General features: G+C 37.4%; 2 protein-coding genes and 1 long non-coding RNA gene across 3 annotated transcripts; 2 read left to right on the top strand and 1 right to left on the bottom strand.

The window, feature by feature from the left end:
- The first annotated feature begins 5,529 nt into the window (after positions 1-5,529).
- Positions 5,530-6,002, top strand: LOC140859723 (uncharacterized). Its single transcript, XR_012143442.1, has 3 exons — positions 5,530-5,656; positions 5,742-5,860; positions 5,935-6,002. It is a non-coding gene; the product is annotated as an uncharacterized lncRNA (long non-coding RNA).
- A 399-nt stretch (positions 6,003-6,401) lies between these two features.
- LOC140851168 (uncharacterized) lies at positions 6,402-7,577 on the top strand. The gene is made up of 3 exons (XM_073242747.1): positions 6,402-6,555; positions 6,660-6,944; positions 7,413-7,577. The coding sequence occupies exons 1-3, from the start codon at positions 6,460-6,462 to the stop codon at positions 7,575-7,577; spliced, it is 546 nt and encodes a 181-aa protein (XP_073098848.1). The 5' UTR covers positions 6,402-6,459.
- A 12,147-nt stretch (positions 7,578-19,724) lies between these two features.
- LOC105050031 (aspartyl protease family protein At5g10770) lies at positions 19,725-23,622 on the bottom strand. Its single transcript, XM_010929882.3, has 2 exons — positions 23,440-23,622; positions 19,725-21,385 (listed from the first exon to the last, which is right to left on the bottom strand). Exons 1-2 carry the CDS (start codon positions 23,573-23,575, stop codon positions 20,118-20,120), a joined length of 1,404 nt encoding a protein of 467 aa, XP_010928184.3. The 5' UTR covers positions 23,576-23,622; the 3' UTR covers positions 19,725-20,117.
- Positions 23,623-24,542: the final 920 nt, after the last annotated feature.

Here is a 24,542-nt window from a genome sequence, read left to right as displayed (position 1 = left end):
TGTAGGCCCTTAGGATAGTATCCAATATGCTTTTAGATTTTATCATTCTTTTTTTTTGTTGTTCTATAAGTCACTTATAATTTTCCTACAATAAAATTTTGTTAGTTTTGTTTAGTTTTTTAAATTATATCAGAAATTTTTTTAAACCCTAATCCAACACATATAACCTATAGGAGTTAGATTATCTAATTTCTTATTCTAGGCCTAAATGGGCATCTTAGATAGAAAGAAAATACAAAGCTAACATCTTACACCTCTACATCCTATCTCTATCTTGAAAATATTGTATTTTTACATCTTTTTAGTTAAGAGATTATAATATCATCGTATAAGCGGTAGTCCAGTTGAAACGGGCCTTCGCCCGCTAGTCCATTTAGGACAACTTTCCCTGCTGCATGGTATCAAAGAATCTCTGACTGATTCTTCTTTTGTACGACATAACCACAGGATTTGTGATAGCTTTTTCCATTTATATCTTATCTTCTTGTAATAGCATTCTCTTTTGCGAATACACTAATAAATTATGGAATTTTTTAATTCTACTTATATTTTATTTAGAGCCGATGTGTATACGTAAAGCGGAGATCACTAGCAATACAATAGGCAAAAAATATTCTCCAAATGCCACTCTATACACCATACAAAATTTGACAATCTTTTTTTGGTTCGGTGGAGAGGATGAAGCACCCGTCTGGCGCAAGGATAGAGAACTTAGTACATCAGGTTTATAACTCTTTTACGTGAGATTTTTACATTACTTGGGCCTTTCTTTGGGCTTATTGATTGGTGCACAAAGAAAGGGACCATTGGTGGGCGAAAATTTCTGGCATGCGGTGTGTACCATAGTTGTTTGTGATCTCAAATAGTTGCATCAAAGTCTTATCAAGGCTTGCAGCTTTCATACGGGAATATTATTTGATTCCGCTCGTCTCGATTCGGAGTACTTTTTCAAAATAATATAAAAAAAAAATTTATTTACTAAAATATATCAAAAGGAAACTTATTTACCAATCTAATGCAAAAGGGAAAAACGCCATTTTGAATAGCGTTTTTTCCCCTTCCACGTCACCCTCCATTTCCACGCTGGCATCATCCCAAAAAAAAAAAAAAAAAAAAAATGAAGAAACGCCATTTGGAATGGCGACTTTAAAAACGCCATTTTCAATGGCGTTTTTCAAAACGCCATTCAATATGGCGTTTTTCAATTTTCCCACCCAAAAAAAAAAGAAAAAAATCGTGGAAAAATAGAAATTTTTGTTTTTTAAAATTTGAAATTAGTAAATAAATTTAAATTTTAATTTGGATTGAAATTTAAAATATAAAGATTTTAATTTGTAATTCATTAAAAAAATTAATTTAGAATTTTTATTTCAAAATTTTTTTAAAAGATGTCAAAAAAAATTTTAGGAAAAAAAAAATTATCATAGTAAAAAAAAAAAGAGAAAGAAATAAAAATTTGAAATTTAATTGAAAAACATCATTCAAAATATTTGTCTTAAAAATTTTTTTAAAAAAAAATTGAGGTAATCAAAGAAAAAGAATTATAATTGAAAATTAAAAAGAAATAAAATTTTAAAGATTAATTGAAATAAAAATATTATTTCAAATTACTTTCAGAAATTAAAAATAATTTATTTTAAAAAAATTAAAATTTTTTTTAAAAATAGGGTTAAAAAATTTTATAAAAACATAAAGAATTGAAAAAAATAGAAATTATAATTGTAATTGAAGAACAAAGTTTATAATTTTTAATTTTAAGAAATAAGAATTATAATTATAAATAAAATTAAAAATTATATTCTAAATAACTAAATTAATTTAAATATAAAACGTCATTTTGAATGAAAAATTGAAAAATTTTGTTTTTTAAAATTTGAAATTAGTAAATAAATTAAAAATTTAATTTTGATTTAAATTTAAAATATAAAGATTTGAAAAAATATATCATAAAAGAATAAAATAAAATTAAATTAATTATAATTTCTTTGTTAGGGTATTTTATCAATGTGACTTAAAAAAATTAAATTTGAATTAAATTTTGATAAAAAAGAAATACATTAAAAAGTTAAAGAAATGAGGAAAAGTTAAATAGTGAAAATTTTTAAGAAGTCACCAAAAATAAGAATTATAAATTAAAATTTTTAAAAAAAATTATAAAAATTAATTAAAATAAAAAATTTTTTAAATATATTTTGTAAAATTAAAATTAAATTAATTGAAATATTTTTCAAATAAAATTTAAAAATAGCCTTAAAAAATTTCATAAAAAGATAAAGAATTGAAAAAAAAAAGAAATTGTAATTGTAATTGAAGAACAAAGTTTATAATTTTTAATTTTAAGAAATAAAAATTAAAATTGTAATTGAAATAAAAAATAATATTTTAAATAATTAAATTAAATTAAATATTATTATTTAAAAAACTAATTTAAATGAAGAAAAAAAAATGAGAGGAAAATTAAAATTTTAATTTGAATTAAATTTTGATAAAAAAAAATACAGTGTAAAGTTAAAAAATGAGAAAAAATATGAAAAAAAAAATTATAAATTGAACTTTAGGAAAAATATTATTTTTTTAATTAAAAGAAAAGAATACGTAATAGAATGCTAAAAAGATAAAAAAGGAAGAAAACTAAAATTATAATTTCAAATGATAAATATTTTAAAATAAATAAATAAAAATATCTAAAAAAAATAATAAAATAAAAATTATAATTATAAATTTTAAAAAAATTTAATTTTAATTTAAATTAAAAATTATCATTTAAATTATTATTTTCATTATTTAATTTAATTTATTTATTAAAAGATTAGAAATAATAATTAAAGAAAAAAAAAAAAAAGGAGAAAACGCCGTAGAGAATGGCGTTTTCCCCTCCCAGGACCTTTTTCCCTTCTTCTTCCTTTTCCCTCTTCTCTTTCTCCTCTTCTCCCTTCTCCCTTCTCCCTTCTTGATCTTCTCCGGCGTCTCTCCGGCGGCACGGCGGCACGGCGGCACGGCGGCGAGGTCTCGGTGGCGGTGAGGTCTTCCCGCCTCTCTCTCCATCTTCCTCTTTCTCTCTTCCTCTTCCCCTCTCTCTTTTTCTCATGCCGGCGGCGGGCCGCGCATCCCGGCGGCGGGCCGCGCGTCCCGACGGCGATCCGCGCGTCCCGGCGGCGGGCCGCGCATCCCGGCGGCGGGTCCCGCATCCCGGCCGTGGCTCCCGGCCCCCTCCTCTCTCTCTCTTTCTCTCTCTCTCTCTTCCTCTCTCTCTCCCTTCTCCGTGGCCGCCGGCCACAGACGGCCGGCGGCGGGGCGCGCGTCCCGACGGCGGGCCGCGCGTCCCGGCCCCCTCCTCTCTCTCTCTTCCTCTCTCTCTCTCTCTTTCCTCTCTCTCTCTCTTCCTCTCTCTCTCGCTTCTCCGTGGCCGCCGGCCACAGACTGCCGGCGGCGGGCCGCGCGTCCCGGCGGCGGGCCGCGCGCCCCGGCTGTGGGTCCCGCGTCCCGGCGGTGGCCCCGACCCCCTCCTCTCTCTCTTCCTCTCTCTCTCTCTTCCTCTCTCTCTCTCCCTTCTCCTTGGCCGCCGGCCACAGACGGCCGGCGGCGGGTCCCGTGTCCCGGCGGCGGGTCCCGCGTCCCGGCGGTGGCTCCCGGCCCCCTCCTCTCTCTCTTCTTCTCTCTCTTCCTCTCTCTCTCCCTTCCCCTTGGCCGCCGGCCACAGACGGCCGGCGGCGGGCCGCGCATCCCGGCGGCGGGTCCCGCGTCCCGACGGTGGCCCCCGGCCCCCTCCTCTCTCTCTTCCTCTCTCTCTCTCACTTCTCCTTGGCCGCCGGCCACAGACGGCCGGCGGTGGGCCGCGCGTCCCGGCGGCGGGTCCCGCGTCCCGACGGTGGCCCCCGGCCCCCTCCTCTCTCTCTTCTTCTCTCTCTCTTCCTCTCTTTCTCCCTTCTCCTTGGCCGCCGGCCACAGACGGCCGGCGGCAGGCCGCGCGTCCCGACGGCGGGTCCCACGTCCCGGCGGTGGACCCCGGCCCCCTCCTCTCTCTCTTCCTCTCTCTCTCTTCCTCTCTCTCTCCCTTCTCCTTGGCCGCCGGCCACAGACGGCCGGCGGCGGGGCGCGCCTCCCGACGGTGGGGCCCACATCCTGGCGGCGGGCCCCGCATCCCGACGGTGGACCCCGGCCCCCTCCTCTCTCTCTTCCTCTCTCTCTCCCTTCTCCTTGGCCGACGGCCGGTGGCGAGCTCCCCCCGACGGCGGGCCCCGCGCCCTCCTCTCTCTCTTCTTCTCTCTCTCCCTTCTCTTCAGTTGCTGGCCACAGACGGCCGACGGTGGGCCCCGCGTCCCGGTAGCCAAGGCGGGCCCGCACTCCGACGACGGTCCTCGGCCCCGCCTCTTCCGGTGGGGCTGCATGCCCTGACGGCGGGCCCCGCGTCTCGGCGGTGGGCCCAGACGGTCGGTGGGGCCGCATGCCCTGAAGGCGGGCCCCGCATGGTGATGGCTCCGATGCGATGGGTTGCGATGACGGTGGGGTCCATGGATTCCGACGCTCGTTTTTTTTTATCTCATTAATTATTTTTATTTTTATCTTTATTTAATTAGATTCAATTATATTTTAAATTTTTAAATATATTGTATTTCATGAAAATGTAGACCTGTCAATTGATCAATGTATAATATTCTACGTTATCCGTATAAAATATATATAAAATATGTTGAAATGAACTGAATTTTGTGTTTAAGTTGTATTGTGTGATAATATTATATTTTAAAAAAAAATTTAAATATATTATCTTATTTTTTTTAATATATCTGTGATAATATTGCTTGAGACAGCGTATTATGGCTTACGATCCACGATATCCCGGTCCTCGAGACAGCAGTATTCTTACATTGCAGGAGCATCATCGATCGCAGACTATTTTAGATGGCGGCGTAAGCATTACAATCTTTTTTACTCTTTAAATTTTTATTTTAAAAATCATATACGTTATCTAATTATTATATTTTATTGCAGGAGTCCAGACATCTTCGTCTACGACGATCCGATGCAGATTTCTGGAGGACAGAGGATATCCCAGATAGAGTGTTAGATTATTTACGATATCTGGGATTTTATGGAGTATATCGGATCGGTCGTATACAGATGGACGTTGGTCTTATTACTGCTTTGCTTGAGAGATGGCGTCCAGAGACACACATTTCATCTTCCATTTGGTGAGGCGACCATCAGTTTACAGGATGTCAGCATCCTTACTGGACTACCAGTTGATGGAGATCCAGTTACCGGAGTTGATCCCGCACTTACCATTCCGGAGTGGCAGGCTTTGTGCTTGCGATTGTTAGGGTTTGAGCCCGACGCACATTTTTTCGATCATTCACGACTCAGGATTGAGTGTTTGGATGATCGTTATCGTCATTTTCATATTGCGGATGATGCACCGGAGGAGATGGTGCAGCAATATGTTAGGGGTCAGGTGCTGCGATTGTTAGGTGGTGTCCTGTTACCTGATACTTCATCGAATAAGATGAAGTTGATGTTTTTGTCATTATTAGAGGATTTAGACTTCGCTCGTCGACTCAGTTGGGGCAGTGCAGTACTAGCTTGTCTATACCGAGCTATGTGTCGGGGGGCCTATGCTGATCAGAGCGAGATTGGCGGTTATCTTGTATTATTGCAGGTATGTGAATTAAAATTTTTTATTTTTAATATTTAATTATATTTGATATTGAATATATTATTTATTTAATTTTTAAAATTTGCAGATTTGGGTATGGGAGCGTATGCCGACTATCAGTCCATTACGACGACAGTTGCTCGAGATGCCATCAGAGCAGCAGGATCCTGATGTTCCATTCAGACTAGACGGACCATTAGGATACAGGTATCGAAATATTATTATTTTTATTTAAATTTTTTTATTTTAAATTTATTTAATATTAGTACATTGTGAAACAGATGGAACGTTGCATTCAACGTTCATCACGTATCGACAAGAGTGGCACGGGTTTATAGGTGCCAGTTGGATACATTAGTTGATATATCTAGACGGGTAAATTTTAAATTTTTTACAAATATCAATTTACAGTATTCATAATCTATTATAAATTTTTATTAATTTTTTTTATTTTAACTATATTATATCAGTTTTTGTGGGAGCCATATACAGATGGGATATTGGCTATACTGCCGCAGATGTGTACAGTTGGACACGACATATGGACTGCTAGGGTGCCGCTTATTTGTTTTGATGTGGTAGAGTGGCATCTTCCCGATCGTGTCCTGCGGCAGTTTGGTCAGACTCAGGGCATTCCAGAGCAGTTTGATACCAGCCAGGGACTTCATCGTATTGATCGACGAGGGAGAGCTCGTATCGACTGACGTATCAGACATGCACAGTACATCGATATTTGGGATGCACGTCGAGATCACATTGTTCATGGTGATCCTATTTTGAGAGGTCGTTCATATACTGATGACTACATGGCTTGGTTTTTTAGCATTACGGTGCGAGTCATTGGACAGTCTCAGTATGCAGTTTCTGGATACGAGGGCGAGAGTTCTACTGTACGTCTTTTGGTAAGATTACGAAAATTACTTCATGTTATTTGTGTTATATTTTTGTTTTATATTGTACACTATACTGATTGTTTTATACTAACAGTTCTATTTTGATTTTATAGACTGATTCTGTGTCGGATCTCGTGTTGGACACTCGTCGTGCTTTATCTACGACTGATGAGGACGAGCGGATTCAGATACTGCGGGAGATGGAGAGAACAGGTTCTGGAGCATTGAGGGCGATTGGTGTTGATCCACATACCTGTGCGCCTTGGTATGGAGCAGTTCGGACGCCAGATATGAGTTATACGCCGTCACCATATGCTTCACATATGCCATCACCGCATATTCCGCATATGTCATCATTCGATGCTGCACAGATGCCACCGTCTTTTCATCCACAGATGGCAGCGTCTTCTTCGTCCTACATCCCCCAGATGCCATCACCGGGTACCAGTTGGCCACATGAGTATGATACTTTTTTTTCAGGTCCATCTGTGTATCCAGATGAGAGAGTTGAACGGGTCTCTCAGTCCGTAGATGATCCGACAGCATCAGTTATTCCTGAGCAGCATGATCAGCAGATCTCCTCCACTGATATAGGAGAGGAGCTATCACAGCAGGAGCAGCCGGCGAGGACCTTCCTGAGAAGGTCCAAGCGACCACGGGCGCCGCGACGTCCTTGTGGGACTTAGTCTTTGTTGTATTTGTATTTAGTATTTTTACATTTTTGTTGTATTATTTTTTTTGATATATTTAACATTTTGATTCTATTGAATAATATTAAATATTGATTTCATTTTATATTATTTAATTTTAAATTATTGGATATTATGATTTGTGCATATGGATACACATACTCGAACGTGTCTCAGAACATTAGGAGAGAAAATGTTATGCCGGCGGGCCGTACTTCCCGGGGCCGAGCCCCGCATCCCGATGGCCACGGCGGGCTCCCGCGCCCCGACGGCGGTCCTCAGCCCCCGTCTCTCCCGGCGGTGGGTCCCGTCTCGATTGGTTGTGGGTCCAGAGCAGTTTGATATCAGCCAGGGACTTCATCGTATTGATCGACGAGGGAGAGTTCGTATCGACTGGCGTATCAGACATGCACAGTACATCGATATTTGGGATGCACGTCGAGATCATATTGTTCATGGTGATCCTATTTTGAGAGGTCGTTCATATACTGATGACTACATGACTTGATTTTTAGCATTACGGTGCGAGTCATTGGACAGTCTCAGTATGCAGTTTCTGGATACGAGGGCGAGAGTTCTACTGTACGTCTTTTGGTAAGATTATGAAAATTACTTTATGTTATTTGTGTTATATTTTTGTTTTATATTGTACACTATACTGATTGTTTTATACTAACTGTTCTATTTTTATTTTATAGACTTATTCTATGTCGGATCTCGTGTTGGACGCTCGTCGTGCTTTATCTACGACTGATGAGGACGAGCGGATTCAGATATTGCGGGAGATGGAGAGAACAGGTTCCGGAACATTGGTGGCGATTGGTGTTGATCCACATACCTGTGCGCCGCGACGATCATGGGCGCCGCGACGTTCTTGTGGGACTTAGTCTTTGTTGTATTTGTATTTAGTATTTTTTCATATTTGTTATATTTTTTTTTTACGTTTGACATTTTTATTCTATTAAATAATATTAAATATTGATTTTATTTTATATTATTTAATTTTAAATGATTGGATATTATGATTGGTGCATATGGATACACATACTCGAACGTGTCTCAGAATATTAGGAGAGAAAATGTTATGCTGAAAGGATTATAAAAATTATAACGTAAATAATAATATATCAAATGTTGCTCTTTGAATTGAATTTTAGAAAAAATAAGTCTATTTTTAAGTAAAGAAAAAGAATACGTAATAGAATGCTAAAAAGATAAAAATAAAAGAAAACTGAAATTATAATTTGAAATGATAAAATTTTTAAAATAAATTTTTAAAAAAATATCATAAAAAAATATTAAAATAATAATAAAATAGAAATTATAATTATAAATTTTAAAAAAAATTAATTTTAATTTAAATTAGAAAATATCATTTAAATTATTATTTTTATTATTTAATTAAATTTATTTATTAAAAAATTATAAATAGATAAGTAAAGATATTAAAAAAATTAAAAAATAAAAAAAAAGAGAAAACGCCATTCTCTCCCCTCCCCAAACCCATTTTTCCCCTCCTTCTCCCTTCTCCTTCTCCCTTCTCGATCTTCTCCTTCTTCCTTTACAAATTTAAGTAAAGGAAAAGAATACATAATATATCATAAAAATGAAAGAAAAGTAATATTATATTTTTAAATTATAAAAATTACAAATTAAATTAAAAAATATATCATAAAAAAAGTAAATAAAAGATAAAAAATGGTAATAAAATAGAAATTATAATTTAAAACAAAAAATTATCTTTAATTTAAATTAAAAATTATCATTCAAATTACTATCCTCATTAAAAAACTTAATAAATTAAAACAAATAATTAAACAAATTATGAAAAAAAATTTAAAAAATTTAGAAAAAAGAAAAAGAATAAAAAAACACCGAAGGAAACGGCGTTTTCTCCTTTTCCCCCCTTCTTCTCTCCTTCTCCCTCTTCTTCTTTCTCCCTCTTCTCCCTACTCCGGCGTCTCTCCGACAGCACGACGGTGAGCTGCCTCCTCTCTCCCTCTTCCTCTCTCTTCCTCTATTTATAAAATTTAAAAAATAAAAATTACCAGAAAGAAAGTCAAGGGATCGACTCACAGAGTGTCGCAGTCAAAAATTTTGCATGCCGTTAAACTCTTTTAGCCATGAGTCGATTCATGGGGTCGACTAAAAAATATAAATCTACTTTTCTTACAATTTTTTATATTATGTATTTGTAATCTTTTAATAAATAAATTAAATTAAATAATAAAAATAATAATTTAAATGATAATTTTTAATTTAAATTAAAATTAAATTTTTTTAAAATTTATAATTATAATTCTTATTTTATTGTTATTTTTTATTTTCCTATGATACTTTTTTTTATTTATTTTAAAATAGTTATCATTTGAAATTATAATTTCATTTCTCTTCCATTTTTTCTTTTTAGCATTCTATTACGTATTCTTTTTTTTTAATTAAAAAATTATTATTTTTTCTAAAGTTCAATTTACAAAATTTTTTTTCCACATTTTTTCTTATTTTTTAACTTTACACTGGATTTATTTTTTGATCAAAATTTAATTCAAATTAAATTTTCCTCCCTTTTTTTCTTTATTTAAAATATTTTTAAAATAATAATATTTAAATTAATTTAGTTATAAATTAAATTTTCCTCCCTTTTTTTCCTTACAATTACAATTTCTATTTTTTTTCAATTCTTTATCTTTTTATAAATTTTTTAAGGTCATTTTTAAATTTTTTTTAAAAATTTTTGTTCTTATTTCTTAAAATTAAAAAATAAAAAATTTGTTATTCAATTACAATTATAATTTCTATTTTTTTTCAATTCTTTGTATTTTTATAAAATTTTTTTAACCTATTTTTAAAATTTTTTTGAATCTTTTTTTAATTTATTATTTTTTATTTGAGAAAGTAATTTGAAATAATATTTTAATTTCAATTTATCTTTAAAATTTTATTCTTTTTTATTTTTACATTATAATTTTTTTTTTTTAAAAAAAATTTATAATTTTTAATTTTCTTAAAAATTTTGAAGACAAGTATTTCGAATGATGTTTTTCAATTTAATTTCAAATTTTTATTTCTTTCATATTTTTTTCTCTTTTTTTATTTTCTATGATAATTTTTTTTTAATTTCTTAAGATTTTTTTGGACATCTTTTAAAAAAAAATTGAAATAAAAAATCTAAATTAATTTTTTTAATGAATTACAAATTCAAATCTTTATATTTTAAAATTCAATCAAAATTAAAATTTTTAATTTATTTACTAATTTCAAATTTTAAAAAACAAAATTTTCCATTTTCCCACGATTTTTTCCTTTATTTTTGGGTGGGAAAATTGGAAAACGCCATTTTGAATGGCGTTTTTAAAAACGTCATTCAAAATGGCGTTTTTAAAAGCGCCATTTGGAATGGCGTTTTTAAAAGCGCCATTCCAAATGGCGTTTCTTCCTTTTTTTTTTTTTTTTTTGGGACGATGCCACCGTGGAAATGGAGAGTGACGTGGCAGGGGGAAAAACGCCATTCAAAATGGCGTTTTTCCCTCTTACATCACTTTGGTAAATAAGTTTGGTTTGAATATATTTTGGTAAAAAAGTTTTTTTTTTGTATTATTCGGGAAAAGAGCTCCTCGATTCGACTTAACTTTTTTTTTTTTTTTTTTTAAGATAAAGAGGTGGATTTTTAATAAAAACCTGAAACACCATCCCATATTACAGTATCCAACATCCCATCTAGATTATATATAGACTATTCAACTATAAATACCATACGACTACTAACAACAGAAATATTAAAACCATCCATAGAGCTAAGAACAGAATTTCTGTGCCGAGCCTTATATTTGTTGCACAATGATCTGTGGGGGATGGTTTTCTTATGCACTCAAAGTAACCCGTGGCGCTGGGAGCTTCTATGTCAGTCCTTCCGACAGTTAAAAATACCAAATTGGTTCGTTGGCTCCCTCCTCCCATGGGTGTATTGAAGCTAAATTTTGATGCATCTGTTACACCTCAAGAGGCAGGAGCTGCCTTCATAATTAGAGACTTTCAAGGCAGCGTTTTAAGGATGGGGGGGGGGGGGGGGGGGGGGGGGGGAATTACATGGTGGCCCGGTGTACCATGCGGAGTTGGTGGCGGCCTGGATTGGGGTTGCTGTGGCTTTAAAGGATTTGCATGTGAGTGAGCTTTAGGTTGAAGAGGACTCTTCTACCGTCATTCAGTGGCTGACTGCTCCGGGGTCCAATCATTCAGAGCCTTTATTGAGAGATTTCCATGTTTGGAAAACTTGTTTCCAGACCATTCAATTTTCTCATACTCTTCGTGAGGGTGATCAGGTGGCTGATTTTCTCGCTAAGTTGGCTATTCAATCGGATTTTGATTTGCAAACTTTTTAGCCCTTTTTCCGTAGATTTTATTCTGATCCTTCAAGCGGATTCTTGGGGGATTGCCTATGAACGATGATGATGCCGATGTTGTGGACTATGTATTCCTTCCATATCTTTATGATGTTTGTTTGTCCACTGTTTTCATATTGTAGTTTGGTCCCTGTTGGATGTTTAAAGTGGCTGCGGGATTGGGAGGCTTTCGATGTCATTATCAGCTCTGCTTTCTTATATGCTTGTGTGGTTTTTATGGTTGGGGGGCTTTTATTGACATCGGCTCTGAGTTCAAGGTCTTCTATGCTGGTTATGGTTTTTGTTTGATGATCAATTTGAGAAGCATACTTCAATCTCCAAGAGGGTTTCAGGTCTCAGTGGACAAATACTCTGCTTACAGTTTCCTAATGGGAGGGCGAGCTCTGTTTTCCGGGGTTGCCTGTGAGCATTTTCAGGGGCTCCTTCCTGCAGTTGGGTACAGTTGATTATTTAACTCGTTTGCTGTTTTGCAGGCGTTTAGATTGGGTTTTTCAGTGGATATTATACTATTGGCCATGGGGAGATGCTTATGCCTGTAGAGGGCACAATACTACTTACTTCAGTTCCCAGGTTAATATGAATTGCGAGAGCTGCTGTCCTTAATAGTTTGAACCTCCTAGAAGTTCATCATTGTATTCAGAAGCTCCCTGTTCTTCAGAGCAACAGCTAATTCTGATCAATGCTATAATTTCTCCAGCTTCTCTACTGATTGGGGAGTTTCATGCTTATTTGTTTCAATTTCAGCAGTCTCAGGCAGGTTGCCAAGCATAGTTGGATGAGTGCGCTTCTGAATTGGAGAGCTCTGGAGAATTGGTTTCGCTAAGGCTGCATGTTCTACTAGGATGCCAGGTTTCTAGTATCTTATTAGCTATTAGCAGAGGCTAATATATGTACTGTGTGCTATGTTGTTTACATTATAATCCCTGGTTATTTGGTGCCATAAGTGTTTGTTGGCTTTTCTCCTACCTCTTATGTAAACTCTCTTCTTCCTATTTTAGTGTATAGCCACTGGCTCCTATATATTCACAAAAAAAAAAAAAACAGAAAACTTCAGGCAGAAAATTTTTGATATTACCGGCTGTCGCATATATTTTCTCCTGTTTCAGATTTAAAATGATGCCAATGGCCTAGCGCAAACCAAAACATCTGCTAGTTATTCCTTTCAAACATTGTTCCACTTCTATCTGCATGCCACAAGAAAAGCAATTCAGAATGAATTAGCACTGATCCATTTCAGAGACAGTCACCTTGATGAGCATATTTGATAACAAAATCAGCTACTTTATTTGTCTGTCTATAAATATGATTGAAAAGAATGTTAGGATTCGATTATTTTCGGCAATAAATATCTAACGGCAAAGGACTAATCTGATCAACCAGTAGATGTGTTTTATTAATTGTATCAATGGCATAAGAAGAATCACTCTCAATATAGATATAAGTTGCCCCTAACTCAATTAGCGCATCATATAATCCCATCCAAGCTGCTACAATTTCTGCATAGCCAATGGGGTAGCAAGGTGACTTATCAGCAGCTTTGATAAGATGACCATTACTATCACAAATTACGTAACCCACGGCCACCTTTCCATTCAAAGCAGATGCATCAAAATTTATCTTAAGGCTTCCATAAGGAGGTGGTGACCAAGCAATAAGTAGAGAAGTTGGCCTGCCCAAATTGAGCAGTATAGAGTCACCACGATGCGGAAGAGCATTATACCTAATACTATCCTCTGTATCCTGCACAAATAAATAAGTATGTACTCTTTTGATTAATTAAACAGCTGACTGTGATTGGCTCTGGAAGATCCTTCGATTGCGATTCTCCCATAACAACTAACAGAAGGTTGCTATAACAGATTTGCAGTTATCATCTATATGGGCAGCAGATAATATATCTACTAGATTCTGGAAAGAGTCAACTATAAATATAGCAGGGATCCTGTTTTGAATGAGGGACCAGGAATCTTTTGCAATGGGGCATGAGATTAGAACATGTTTGACATCTTTCTATATATTGGGATATAAATCACAAACAATCGTAGAGTCATTGATTATTTTTGTTCTTGCTAGAAGAGTTTTATATGATAATTATTGTAAAAAAAAATTTTATCAAAAAAATTTTATTAAGCTCGAATATTTTTTTAAATTGAACTCGAATAGTTAAACGCTTGGCTCAAACTCGATTTGATTGCATGCGTACAAATCCTCTGGAATATACTTCACCTAGCTCAAAGGCCACACTGATGGCGTTTTAGGAGCAGGTCAAGAATCTCCAGCCACCACCGTTGGGAGTGCATGGGCTCCGCTGGGTGCATGGAATCCGACAAGAGCCGACGTCGACGTGACACCAATCACCTAGGAGTCGCTCTCATATCCTTCGTAATGGAGCACACTTTGCAAAGGACGGTAGAGGTAGCGGCCCCTTCAACCACTGGTTATTAATGGGTTTGGTGCATCACCTGCTTTATAGACTTTTACTATTCGTATTTATACCATCTTTAAATCTTGTACACAAGGTGCCTTTCTACCCAGGCCATTGGGATATTGGATATTCTACTTTTTATTTTTATAATTTATCCTACTTTATCGTCATTCAAGTTTTTGTGCGTCCTTAATCTTGACATGGAAAATTACAGTTTATTTTATAAAATTTTTATGTTGCATTTGGTGTATTGCCAAATAATTTTAAAAAATAATATGGATTGCTTTCAAGATAGATTACCACCATTAAATTATCAGTAATATCGATTACTATATTTGATATGATAATCAGATTATGGAAAATATAAAATCAAATTTCTAAAACATCCTAAATAATTTTATCCTAATACTCCTCTTTTTTTCTGATGAGAAGTAACGAAAATGATATTGGTGTCGTGGTTGCACAAAAAAATGATGGACAGAGGGAAGTCGTGAATTGCGGGCACTGTGAAGTGGAGAGGGGGCAAACGTGTATGGAGCCATAAGGGTGTTGGAGACGGATGTAGAGGAGCCACAAGTGATGGTGGGGGATAAGAGTGGAGAAGCCACGGGCAGGCAAAGAGAAATCGAGGAGCCGTGGGCCAAGGGCGCACATAGAGAGGGGGGTAAAAGGGAGAGGGAGAGTTGGGTAATGGATTTTGTATGATTATTTTGAAGAATAATTTTGTTCAAAATTTTTATTGTAATATTGTCAAAGAAGTGTTAATCTAGATAACCACCCCTCCTCAAGATAATCCAGATTATCTTCCATAAGATAATTCAGATTATCATATTAAATTATCAACAATCTGGATAGATTGTCAGCTACCAAATACAACCTTAAGATAATGAGTTCTTCGCCGATCATTCTCTTTTATTATCCAATATTTATTCAAATTCTCCAGTATGGCAGTCGAGAATTGATACGGAATATAATGATCATGATGGTGTGGGGTGTTTAGCATTTTTCTAATCATTAATCTCCAAACTCTAATATACACCCGATTATATACATAGGGTCTTACTATTACAGATTGGAATTAGTCAGGTTAGTCAAGCCTTGCATACATACATACATATAGCTCAGTCCTACCGTTGCCCAGCCGCCTTACTAGTTTCACTCTTTTTAGGTGAGATGCAAGCTATTCGAGAACAGTGTTTGTAACCGTCCAAACAGGCCCATGAATATCTTGCATCACATCACCATCCATTGCTGTGGACATGAGGTTATGTGATGATGGCTGCTAGTGATTTCAGTTGCGTTACATATTTTGCTACGGCTCTTAATGCAATCAATAACAGAAGAACCGGACGATAGTTTGGCAAGACATTTTCTTCACATTCCAATCATTCATAAACACCAGTATTAAAACTAATGCAAACGTCTTATCAAGCCAACATCACAAGTCTTAGAATTAATTACGGACCGTCCTCTCCAAACCAAAAGGCTTATTTGTGTGCTGCTTTTTGCCTTCCATACAAATCTATACAAATATATTAAAAAAAAATTAATAATTTTTTAATATGATAAACACTGCACATGCAAGATACCACATGCTACAAATCTAAGATGCCATATGTCATACATCAAATAGCCTACACAATTCATTTTACAACTGAACCCACTATATTTAAGAAATAATAAAAAAATATTAGAAGCTTACATTTAGCACTTAAAATATATATATATATATATATATATATATATGCTCTGAATCTACTTGCTTGATAACAAAGATTATCATTTAAGAGGATGGGAGATAGGACTAGATATTGATTGTAGGATGGGATTACTTTTGAAATAGAGTGATTCTCGGATAGTTCTTTCTGACTGATGGTCGAGAGAAATGAGGTTTTTGAATTGTTAGATGATACGCTGTTTGAAAAGTATTTAATGGATTTAATTAGATAGAGAATCACATGTGCTGGTGACTCTATTCCATTCAATGGAGGAGACTATTCAGGCAGGGGAGCAAAAGATCCCATCAGATGGTGGACAGTTCGTAAAAGAGAGGGCGATTATATATGTCCTTCTTGGATCATAAGCAGCAAGCATGTGTGGAAGAAGGAATTCTTTGATGAATTTTCTTCATTGTAGCTACAGTTTTATTTGTAAAAAATTTTTTCTTTGTTTTGAACTCTTTAGGTTGTATGGGGTGGTTACTATAAGTATTTTGTAGCCATCCTTTCCCCTTACTGCTCCATTTGAGAAAGGAAGGATTTTGATCCAACTCGAGATAAGGTTTATCTATGTTTTACCATCAAATCTACAGGTGGTTGCTACATCATTTGACAACCTTCCTTTTTCCATGCTACATCATGTGGAAGATAGAGTTATGATGATCAACGTGTATATGTGGCTACTATTGATCATCATTTGGAAAGGTTGCTGCATACAGCAGCCTTCCATTCCTAGAAATCACCATGGATATTTTTTTAGCAGCCCTTCATAGTGTTGTGAAGGAAAGAAAAAAAGAGAAGAGGCATCAGGATGGTTGTTGCTAAAGCTCAATAGCCCCTTAGTCTCTTACTTTAGTTTAGGTTTCGGATTGGGGATTGGATTCAATAGGATTAGTTTAGAATTTTAGATTTAGGTTGAGTAGTTCCAATTTAATTAATCAAGCTAACAGGTTCGGATCTATGGATTCGGGTATAAGGATCCAGGTTGTTGGATATTGGGCTATCCGATAGTGGGTTATTGGGATGTCGGATTTTTGGATTTTGGTTTGTGGGTATCGGGCTATTGGATGGTTGGGTTGTCGGGTATTGAGCTAATAGGTTTTGGGTTGGGAGTTTTTGAGTTGGTTTTTGGTTTCGATTTGCCTGGATGGCTAGGTTTGGGCAAGGATTACCAATAGGGTTTGTGTTAGATTTAAGGTTTGGGTTAGATTCCTATTGGGGTTAGGATCAGCAATCGGATTAGGGTTAGAGTTAGGATTAGGATTTGGACGATAGAGGTGGAGATGATGGAGGAGAGAGCTAGGGTCTTCAATTGGGAAGAGCCATGGATGGTAAGGATTTAGGTTAAGGCTAGGGCTAGGATTGGGATGGTGGTGGGGAGGGTTAGGATTAGTGCTGGGGTTAGGATTAGGGTTTGGTCCACGGAAGTGGGGATGGCAGTGGGTCAAGGTTAAGGTTTGGATGACAAAGGTGGAGATGGCGGACGGTTAGGGTTGGGATGGTAAGGGTTCAAGTTATGGCTAGGGCTGAGATCGGGATGGTAGTGGGGAGGATTAGAATTAGCACCAGGGTTTGGGTTAGGTTAGAGTTTGGTCCATGGATGGCTAAGGTTTTGGGTTGAGAAAGCTAGGGTTTAGGGTTTGATCCACGGAGATGGGGATGACAGTGTTGAAAGCTAGGATTTCAGGTTGAGAAAGTTGCAGAGGGAAGGGATAAGGTTAAGGTTAAGGTTGGGGTTGCAAAGATCGAGATGGTGATAGGGTTGTAGAGAGCTCTCGATTACGGTTAGGGCTAGGGTCAGGGTTGGTATTATGGAGATGGGGATGGTGATGAAGAGGGCTAGGATTGGGGTTCGAGGTGGGTGACAAGAGAAAAAATGAAAAGAGAAATAAAGAAGAAAAAAAGTGAATCATGAGTGGCCGACTATGAATGAAGGGAAAAGAGAACATGATAAGAGATGGTATCAGAGACAGAAACCCTCACAGCGACCCATGGGTAGCACATCTTGCCGATGGCGCACTTCCTCATTAGCAGAGAAAATGACGGATCCGCAGCCATAGATATGAGCCTCTCTGGTGTGCATCCTCAAATGGTAAAATCGAGCCATAACGACGGGATCCGACCGACGAGGGACGATAGGAGTTAATTCGACATAGAAATAGGCTGTCAAAGGGAGAAGAAGAAGAAAATCGAAGAGACATCAGGAGATAAAGGGCAAAGGTGGATAATCAGTGGAATGGAAGAGTTGGAAGAGAGAGAGGTTGGTTATTTAAAGGGGTGGTCACATAGAGTAATTTATACGTTTCAAACGCATAAAAGCTCCATACACCCTCTTATTACGTACTTGTCCCCATAGAAAAATTATGCAAAAATTAATTTTAAAAATGCTTGATTGCATAGAAATTGTCTGCAGTCACTTGCATATTTTTGATATTTTTGATTTTCTTTTGTGGGCATCCTTGTATAAATATTATGTAGAAATTGTAAGAAATTATATTACATTGGCTTTTCTTTTGCTTTAATTTATGAAAAAATGATAATATTTTAATAATCTAATTGTTATATAATATTAGTATAAATTAGTGTGTCAATAAGATAATATAATATGTTAATTAAATATATATATTTTAATTCTTTTTAATTCTTTCAAATAAATTTTTCTATATATTTTTTCCAATTTGAGTAGAGAAGTCCTTGTTGACGAATATTGATGATGTATTTTCTGATTTTTTTGACCTACATTGATCGAATCCTACCATACGTAACAATTTCAAGTATTTTATTCTTGATATATATAGCTATTTATTATGATATCGGATAGTATTATATATTTTGTGTTAAATGACAATATGTCACCAAGAACGAGAAATAAAATCAAGATATTTTTTTAAAAAAATATAATTCCAACTAAAAATTATTATTATTTTAAAATTATTATTATATTTTTATCAAATATTTTTTTATGATCGTTTAATATTTTTTTATGCATTTCAAACACATAAAAGCTCCATACACCTTTTTATTACGTACTTGTCCCCACAGAAAAATTATGCAAAAATTAATTTTAAAAATGCTTGATTGCATAGAAATTGTCTGCAGTCACTTGCATATTTTTGATATTTTTAATTTTCTTTTGTGGGCGTCCTTATATAAATATTATGTAGAAATTGTAGGAAATTATATTACATTGGCTTTTCTTTTACTTTAATTTATGAAAAAATGATAATATTTTAATAATCTAATTATTATATAATATTAGTATAAATTAGTGTGTCAATAAGATAATATGATATGTTAATTATATATATATATATATATATATATATATATATATATTTTAATTCTTTTTAATTCTTTCAAATTAATTTTTCTATGCATTTTTTCCAATTTGAGTAAAAAAGCCCTTGTTGACAAATATTGATGATGTATTTTCTGATTTTTTGACCTACATTGATTGAATCCTACCATACATAACAATTTCAAGTATTTTATACTTGATATATATAACTGTTTATGATATCGGATAGTATTATATATTTTATGTTGAATGACAATATGTCACCAAGAACGAGGAATAAAATCATGATATTTTTTTAAAAAAATATAATTCCAACTAAAAATTATTATTATTTTAAAATTATTATTATATTTTTATCAAATATTTTTTATGATCGTTTAATATCGGCTTATTGTATAGCGCAAGTAATTTGCTAGTAAGACAAGATGAGTTGATATATATGAAGGGTTTTTTGAGATGCCAATAATCTCATAATTTTAATATTTATAAAATTAAAATTTTAATTCTTTGAAGGAATTATTAATCCTAGAATTTGAGTGGCAGAATTCTTAGCAGATGATCCTAAAATTTTAAAATAGGAGTTTTCTTCAACCAACGGTCGCAGAGTATCCACTATCCATACAAGAGCGAGAAACGGCCACATCCTCCAACCATAAAATTAAGCAAGAATAAATAAACAATAAAATCATACACGTTAGCTACGCGTCATTTTGTACGTGACAAAAACCATTATTCCCACACACAAAACACAAATGGTAACCCCATTTGTACACGTTGCAGCAGTCTGATTTCGAATACCTAATGGCTAAGATATTGGCCAGCTCACTGGCCTGCGATACATAGTCCCTCAGTCATGGACATGGTCACCTTCCATTTGGAATACCATATCCCGATGATACCATATCCCCGTTTTGGTGCTTTATTAAGTTCCCCTATTCCTCACAGTAAGAATAGCCTATGCACAACCGTCTTTCTTACCAGACTATCCCCACCACCGCCACCGCCACCAGCACCAACACCACCATCACAGCCACGACTCCCTCACCCGCACCCACCGGCGGCGAACCCAATCCTAGACCTCGCCAAATCGTACGCCACCCGAAAGGTCTGCTGCTGCCTGTTCCCGATGATCGCCACCCTCTGGGTCGGCGCGAACGCCAGGCACGTCGTACTGCTATCCACGTCGATCATCACGTTCCTCGTCGGCAGCTTCAACGTCGCGCCGCCTTGGAACGCCATGTCCACCTCCGGCGCCACCAGCCCCGTTGCACTGCCCTTGTAGCACGTGTCCAGTATCGAGTACGCCGGCGCCCGCGCACGCCCCCCGAGCGCCGCCACCACCGCCTTGCTCAACGCCGAGTAGACATCGGACGGCAGCCGACTGATCACGGTCCCCGAGTCGATGATCGTCGGCACAGTGGTGTACGCCGACGGCGCCGCCGCGATCCCCTTCCCTCCGACCGTGATGCCGGTGAGCCTGACGTAGTACAAAGAGTCGTCCGACGAGCTGGAGACCATGGGGGTGTATACATACGGCGCCGGCGGGTATGACCCGATGGAGAGATATCCGGTGGACGCGGTGGTGGGCAAGCAGTAGGAGAAGACGTTGCCGAACTTTGGTGCGAGCTGGGATAGCAGGGATAGCTTGTTACGTGCGAGGCCGATGAGGCCGGCCGACCTACCGAAGAGGCCCTCGTTGTCCTGGCCGCAGCCGTAGACGAAGCTGGGGAAGACTCCGCCGGTGCCGAGGGAGAGGGAGTCCCTGCCGAGGTAGCCGACGGAGAAGGAACTGTCGCCGTAGCTGGCCTGGTAGATGCAGACGTTGGAGGTGGTGCAAGCGGAGGGGTTGAGGGTGGCGGACTCGAGGCCGTCGCACTCGGGGGCGGAGCAGGAGACGGAGCGGTAGGTGGCGGAGGCGGAGGGGTCGAAGGGGGAGCCGACCTGGTCGTGGCAGGAGACGCGGCAGGGGGAGCACTGGACCCAGGTGAGGGAGGAACCGGTGTCGACGAGCATGACGTAGGAGGTGGAGGGGGTGCCGAGGCCGACGCGGGTGATGTAGTTGCCGGCGCCGATCGGCATGCCGGAGCTGAGGGGGACGCTGGCGGCGTTTGGGTTGAGGAGGGGGGATCTCGGCCGGTGGGAGGTTTTGGTCAGCCGGGCGGCGAGGAATTGCGCGCGGGAGTCGTCGTGGGAGAGGACGGTGGAGAAGGGGAGGTGGTGGAGGGTGGCGGGGGCGCAGGGGCTCCGCGGGTGGTGGAGGACGAGGTGGAGGCCGGAGCCGTTGAGATGGTGGTTGTGGTGGTGGTCCGCTGTGATGCAAGGACATCAAGTAATTAGTTGGTGAATTAGGTGGGTTACATTATAGCGTGAGGCTACCAAGTTGGCTTGGAAGTAAACACACCCATCAGTTTAATAGGTAGTTGGGTCCAACTCTATGTTCATGATATGAATTCTGAATATAATGACAGAACAATGCATGCTTCATGAGTATGTTTATCACGGAATGTTTAACTTCGAAAAGGAATTTAAAAAAAAAAAAGGGGAAATTTCTTAACACCCCACTCATATCCACATAAAATTTCTCGGCACTGCAATGGTATCTTGTGATTCAGTTATTCTCTCATAAATTGTTTCAATTAAGAAAAGTGGATTCCATTTAGGTGTCTACAATGAAGTAGCATGCTTTTACACCAATAATGTTATTGAATCCCCGTTTGCAACTTTTTGCGGAGGTTACTTTCTATGTTGCTCCTATCCATAACTTTTTGTAGGGGACCTCTCTTAATTTCTCTAAGAAACATATAGAGACAAAGAAAGATGTGAACTAGAATCTGATTGACTAGATTTCAACTGGCTTCAATCAATTTTGATCAAGTGACAAAGGGCCAATTTCAATAATCTAAGCTGTTGAATATCCTCTAAAATGTTTACATACCAAAAAAGATCAGGTCATGTTCTGTATATCTATTGACAAAGAATCCACAGTTTAAATAACAAAAATAATATATATCATTTTAACCATCCTATATATAAACTAGTAGTCCCTAAATCATATGATTTTTGATATGTAAATAACTTAAAAATTGTAGGACACATCCAACAGTTATCTTACCAGAACTGATGGTATCTACCCTAAAATCCAATCAACCACCCTCTGGTTCACTATATACATTATCTAAGTATTTATGTACATGCGTCTATGTTTTATTTGATGATGAGCTTTAGCGGCGAGAGCACCACTATCACAACGTATAAGTTGGCAAATCTCAATCATTAGCCTTCACGATCTCAATGTAAAAAAATTGCTTACAGAGGGCGGGCCGCTTTACCCACAGGGTAATATGTTTTTGTTAGGAAGATTTGTCACGTTGCATGCTGTCACATCATTATGTCGTAAAGAATTTTACCTTACATGGCTGGGTTTTTAGTTTGTGACTTCCAAGTGGCTAGATTCAGGGACTCCGACCAATTTAACTTTGTTCTGGCTAGGTCTTTCAACTTAGGCGCGGTAAAAGATCTGAAAGTGCTGCCTCCAGACCTGCCCTATTAATAGCCCGATGATTCATACCATAGAAATAAATAGCTCAAAGTCTCCAGAGGGAATGATCTCTTTTAGCATGATAAGCTTACTTTATGTCAAGTCTTTGATGGCTTCCTGACTAAGCACCAGATTACTATGCTGACTTCGCATTTAGACAATAAAAAATCCAGAGATTTTCTAAAGATTTCTATTTTCTCAAAAAGAAAGCAACCAATTTTCCAATAAAGAAACAGGATATAATTTTTTTCTTACGTTGTGAATATTTTTTAATGTTCCAAAATACTACCTAAAATTCTTTCTAGCAACGAAATTCTGATAAAATATTTTCGTTGCTTCATCAAGATTTAGCCAATCCAAGAAATCAGATATAGTCGGCGAGATGATGATGTTTAAGTTGCTGCTGAGGTTACCCATTGTTTTTTAGCTTCTTTTTTTTTCTTTCCAGCAAAATCACCCTTTATTTAGGCTTTATAAAACACTAGCATGTTTTTTTTTTAATTTAATTCAAACTACAAAAGGCTCTGTTTTTATTATATTATCAAAGGCAGATCAGAACTCTTATATTTCATCAGAGAAAGAGAGAGAGAGAGGAGGGGCCTCGGTTGGGTCACAACAATCTCAGCTAAACTAGCTAAAATCTCATACTTTTATAAATAAGTGAGCAAAGCATATAGAGCTTAAAGAGAAAAAAAAAAATACAAGAGACACAGGATGAAAGAGATATCAGAGAAAAATTCAACTCTGGTTTCAGTATCTTATAAAAAGAGACATGATTAGTTCAGAAACATCAATATATCAGAAGGCAAAGGTGGAGAAGATTACTCTTGAATTTGGAAGAGCATGAGCTGAGGGGAGCGTCTATGAGAGAAGATGCTGTTGCAAGGAGAAAAGAGAGAGCAAGAAAGAGAAGCAACCCCATCTCCATAAGACCTTTGGAGGTGCTCTGGTGCTGAGCCATTTTGATCTCTTTATATAGAGATTCTAAGAGGGCACGGTGCACCCTCTTTAGGTGAAGACGCCTTACCATAGCTTTTATAATAATAAGTGTGGCTGGAAAAACCTTAAGAAAAGAAGACTTTAGAAAAGCCCACAAAATTAATTCCCCCACCATCCCCCTCCCCCCACTCATCAACGGATCAGCTACTAAACGCTCTCAATTATTAAAAAAAAATAAATGCAACCATCTACCTCTCTCTCTCTCAACACATATAATACTTATGGTCCATTATGGGATTATTGACAATCTTACAGAATGTAACCACTCCAAGTTGATCTTGCATGGACCTTAAGTTCACCTTACAACCAACACAAGTAAATTCCAAAAAGGCCTTGCTGATGCGACTTGGTTGAACACTATTTGCCTCGGTCCTAGTTTTGCTACATGATGTATTTCCCAAATGGATAGCTCTCTTTTATCTTGAGAAACTGAACGAGTTCTTTTTTAATGCAATACAAGATGTAGGTGAGATAAAAGAGAGCCATCCATCTCTAAAATGGATGATGTGATGGCCATCCAAGCTTGTACCACCCTTATGGTGCAAAATGCGCACCATGGATGATCCTAGATCTCTAAATCTTAGGAATGCACGATGAAATTATAAGCTCCACTGATTAGGCAGGGGATGTATACCCTGTGTTGACACCCAGCTCCTAAAATTTTGAGTATGTGGCGGCCATTCATGTACTGTATACCTAGAAGCATGCATCAGCATCAGCATAATTAGTTATCTGCACAATATAGTTATGTGGTGGTGACCCAGGACATGCATGTATGGCTACGACATACCAAAATTTTAACAAGATATGTGGTTAATTTTCATCAAAATAACAGGGTCATGTGGTTAATCTATAGAAAAGCGAGGCATCACCTACCATGTGAGATGTTGGCAGGACCAGACACCAGTGGACACCACCCACCAATGCCT

Source organism: Elaeis guineensis, chromosome 8, assembly GCF_000442705.2.
Source record: "Elaeis guineensis isolate ETL-2024a chromosome 8, EG11, whole genome shotgun sequence".
Lineage (NCBI taxonomy): Eukaryota > Viridiplantae > Streptophyta > Magnoliopsida > Arecales > Arecaceae > Elaeis > Elaeis guineensis.
This window is presented reverse-complemented; position numbering and strand designations above follow the sequence as displayed.

Bases quoted from the DNA above. Each gene is read 5' to 3' on its own strand.
- LOC140851168 (XM_073242747.1), top strand. From the start codon at position 6,460: ATGGCTTGGTTTTTTAGCATTACGGTGCGAGTCATTGGACAGTCTCAG. The intron at 6,556-6,659 runs GTAAGATTACGA...TTGATTTTATAG, and splicing joins GTTCTACTGTACGTCTTTTG to ACTGATTCTGTGTCGGATCT. The intron at 6,945-7,412 runs GCAGCGTCTTCT...AACGTGTCTCAG, and splicing joins CGTCTTTTCATCCACAGATG to AACATTAGGAGAGAAAATGT.
- LOC105050031 (XM_010929882.3), bottom strand. From the start codon at position 23,575: ATGGCTCAGCACCAGAGCACCTCCAAAGGTCTTATGGAGATGGGGTTG. The intron at 21,386-23,439 runs GTAATCTTCTCC...CTTGCATCACAG, and splicing joins ATGCTCTTCCAAATTCAAGA to CGGACCACCACCACAACCAC.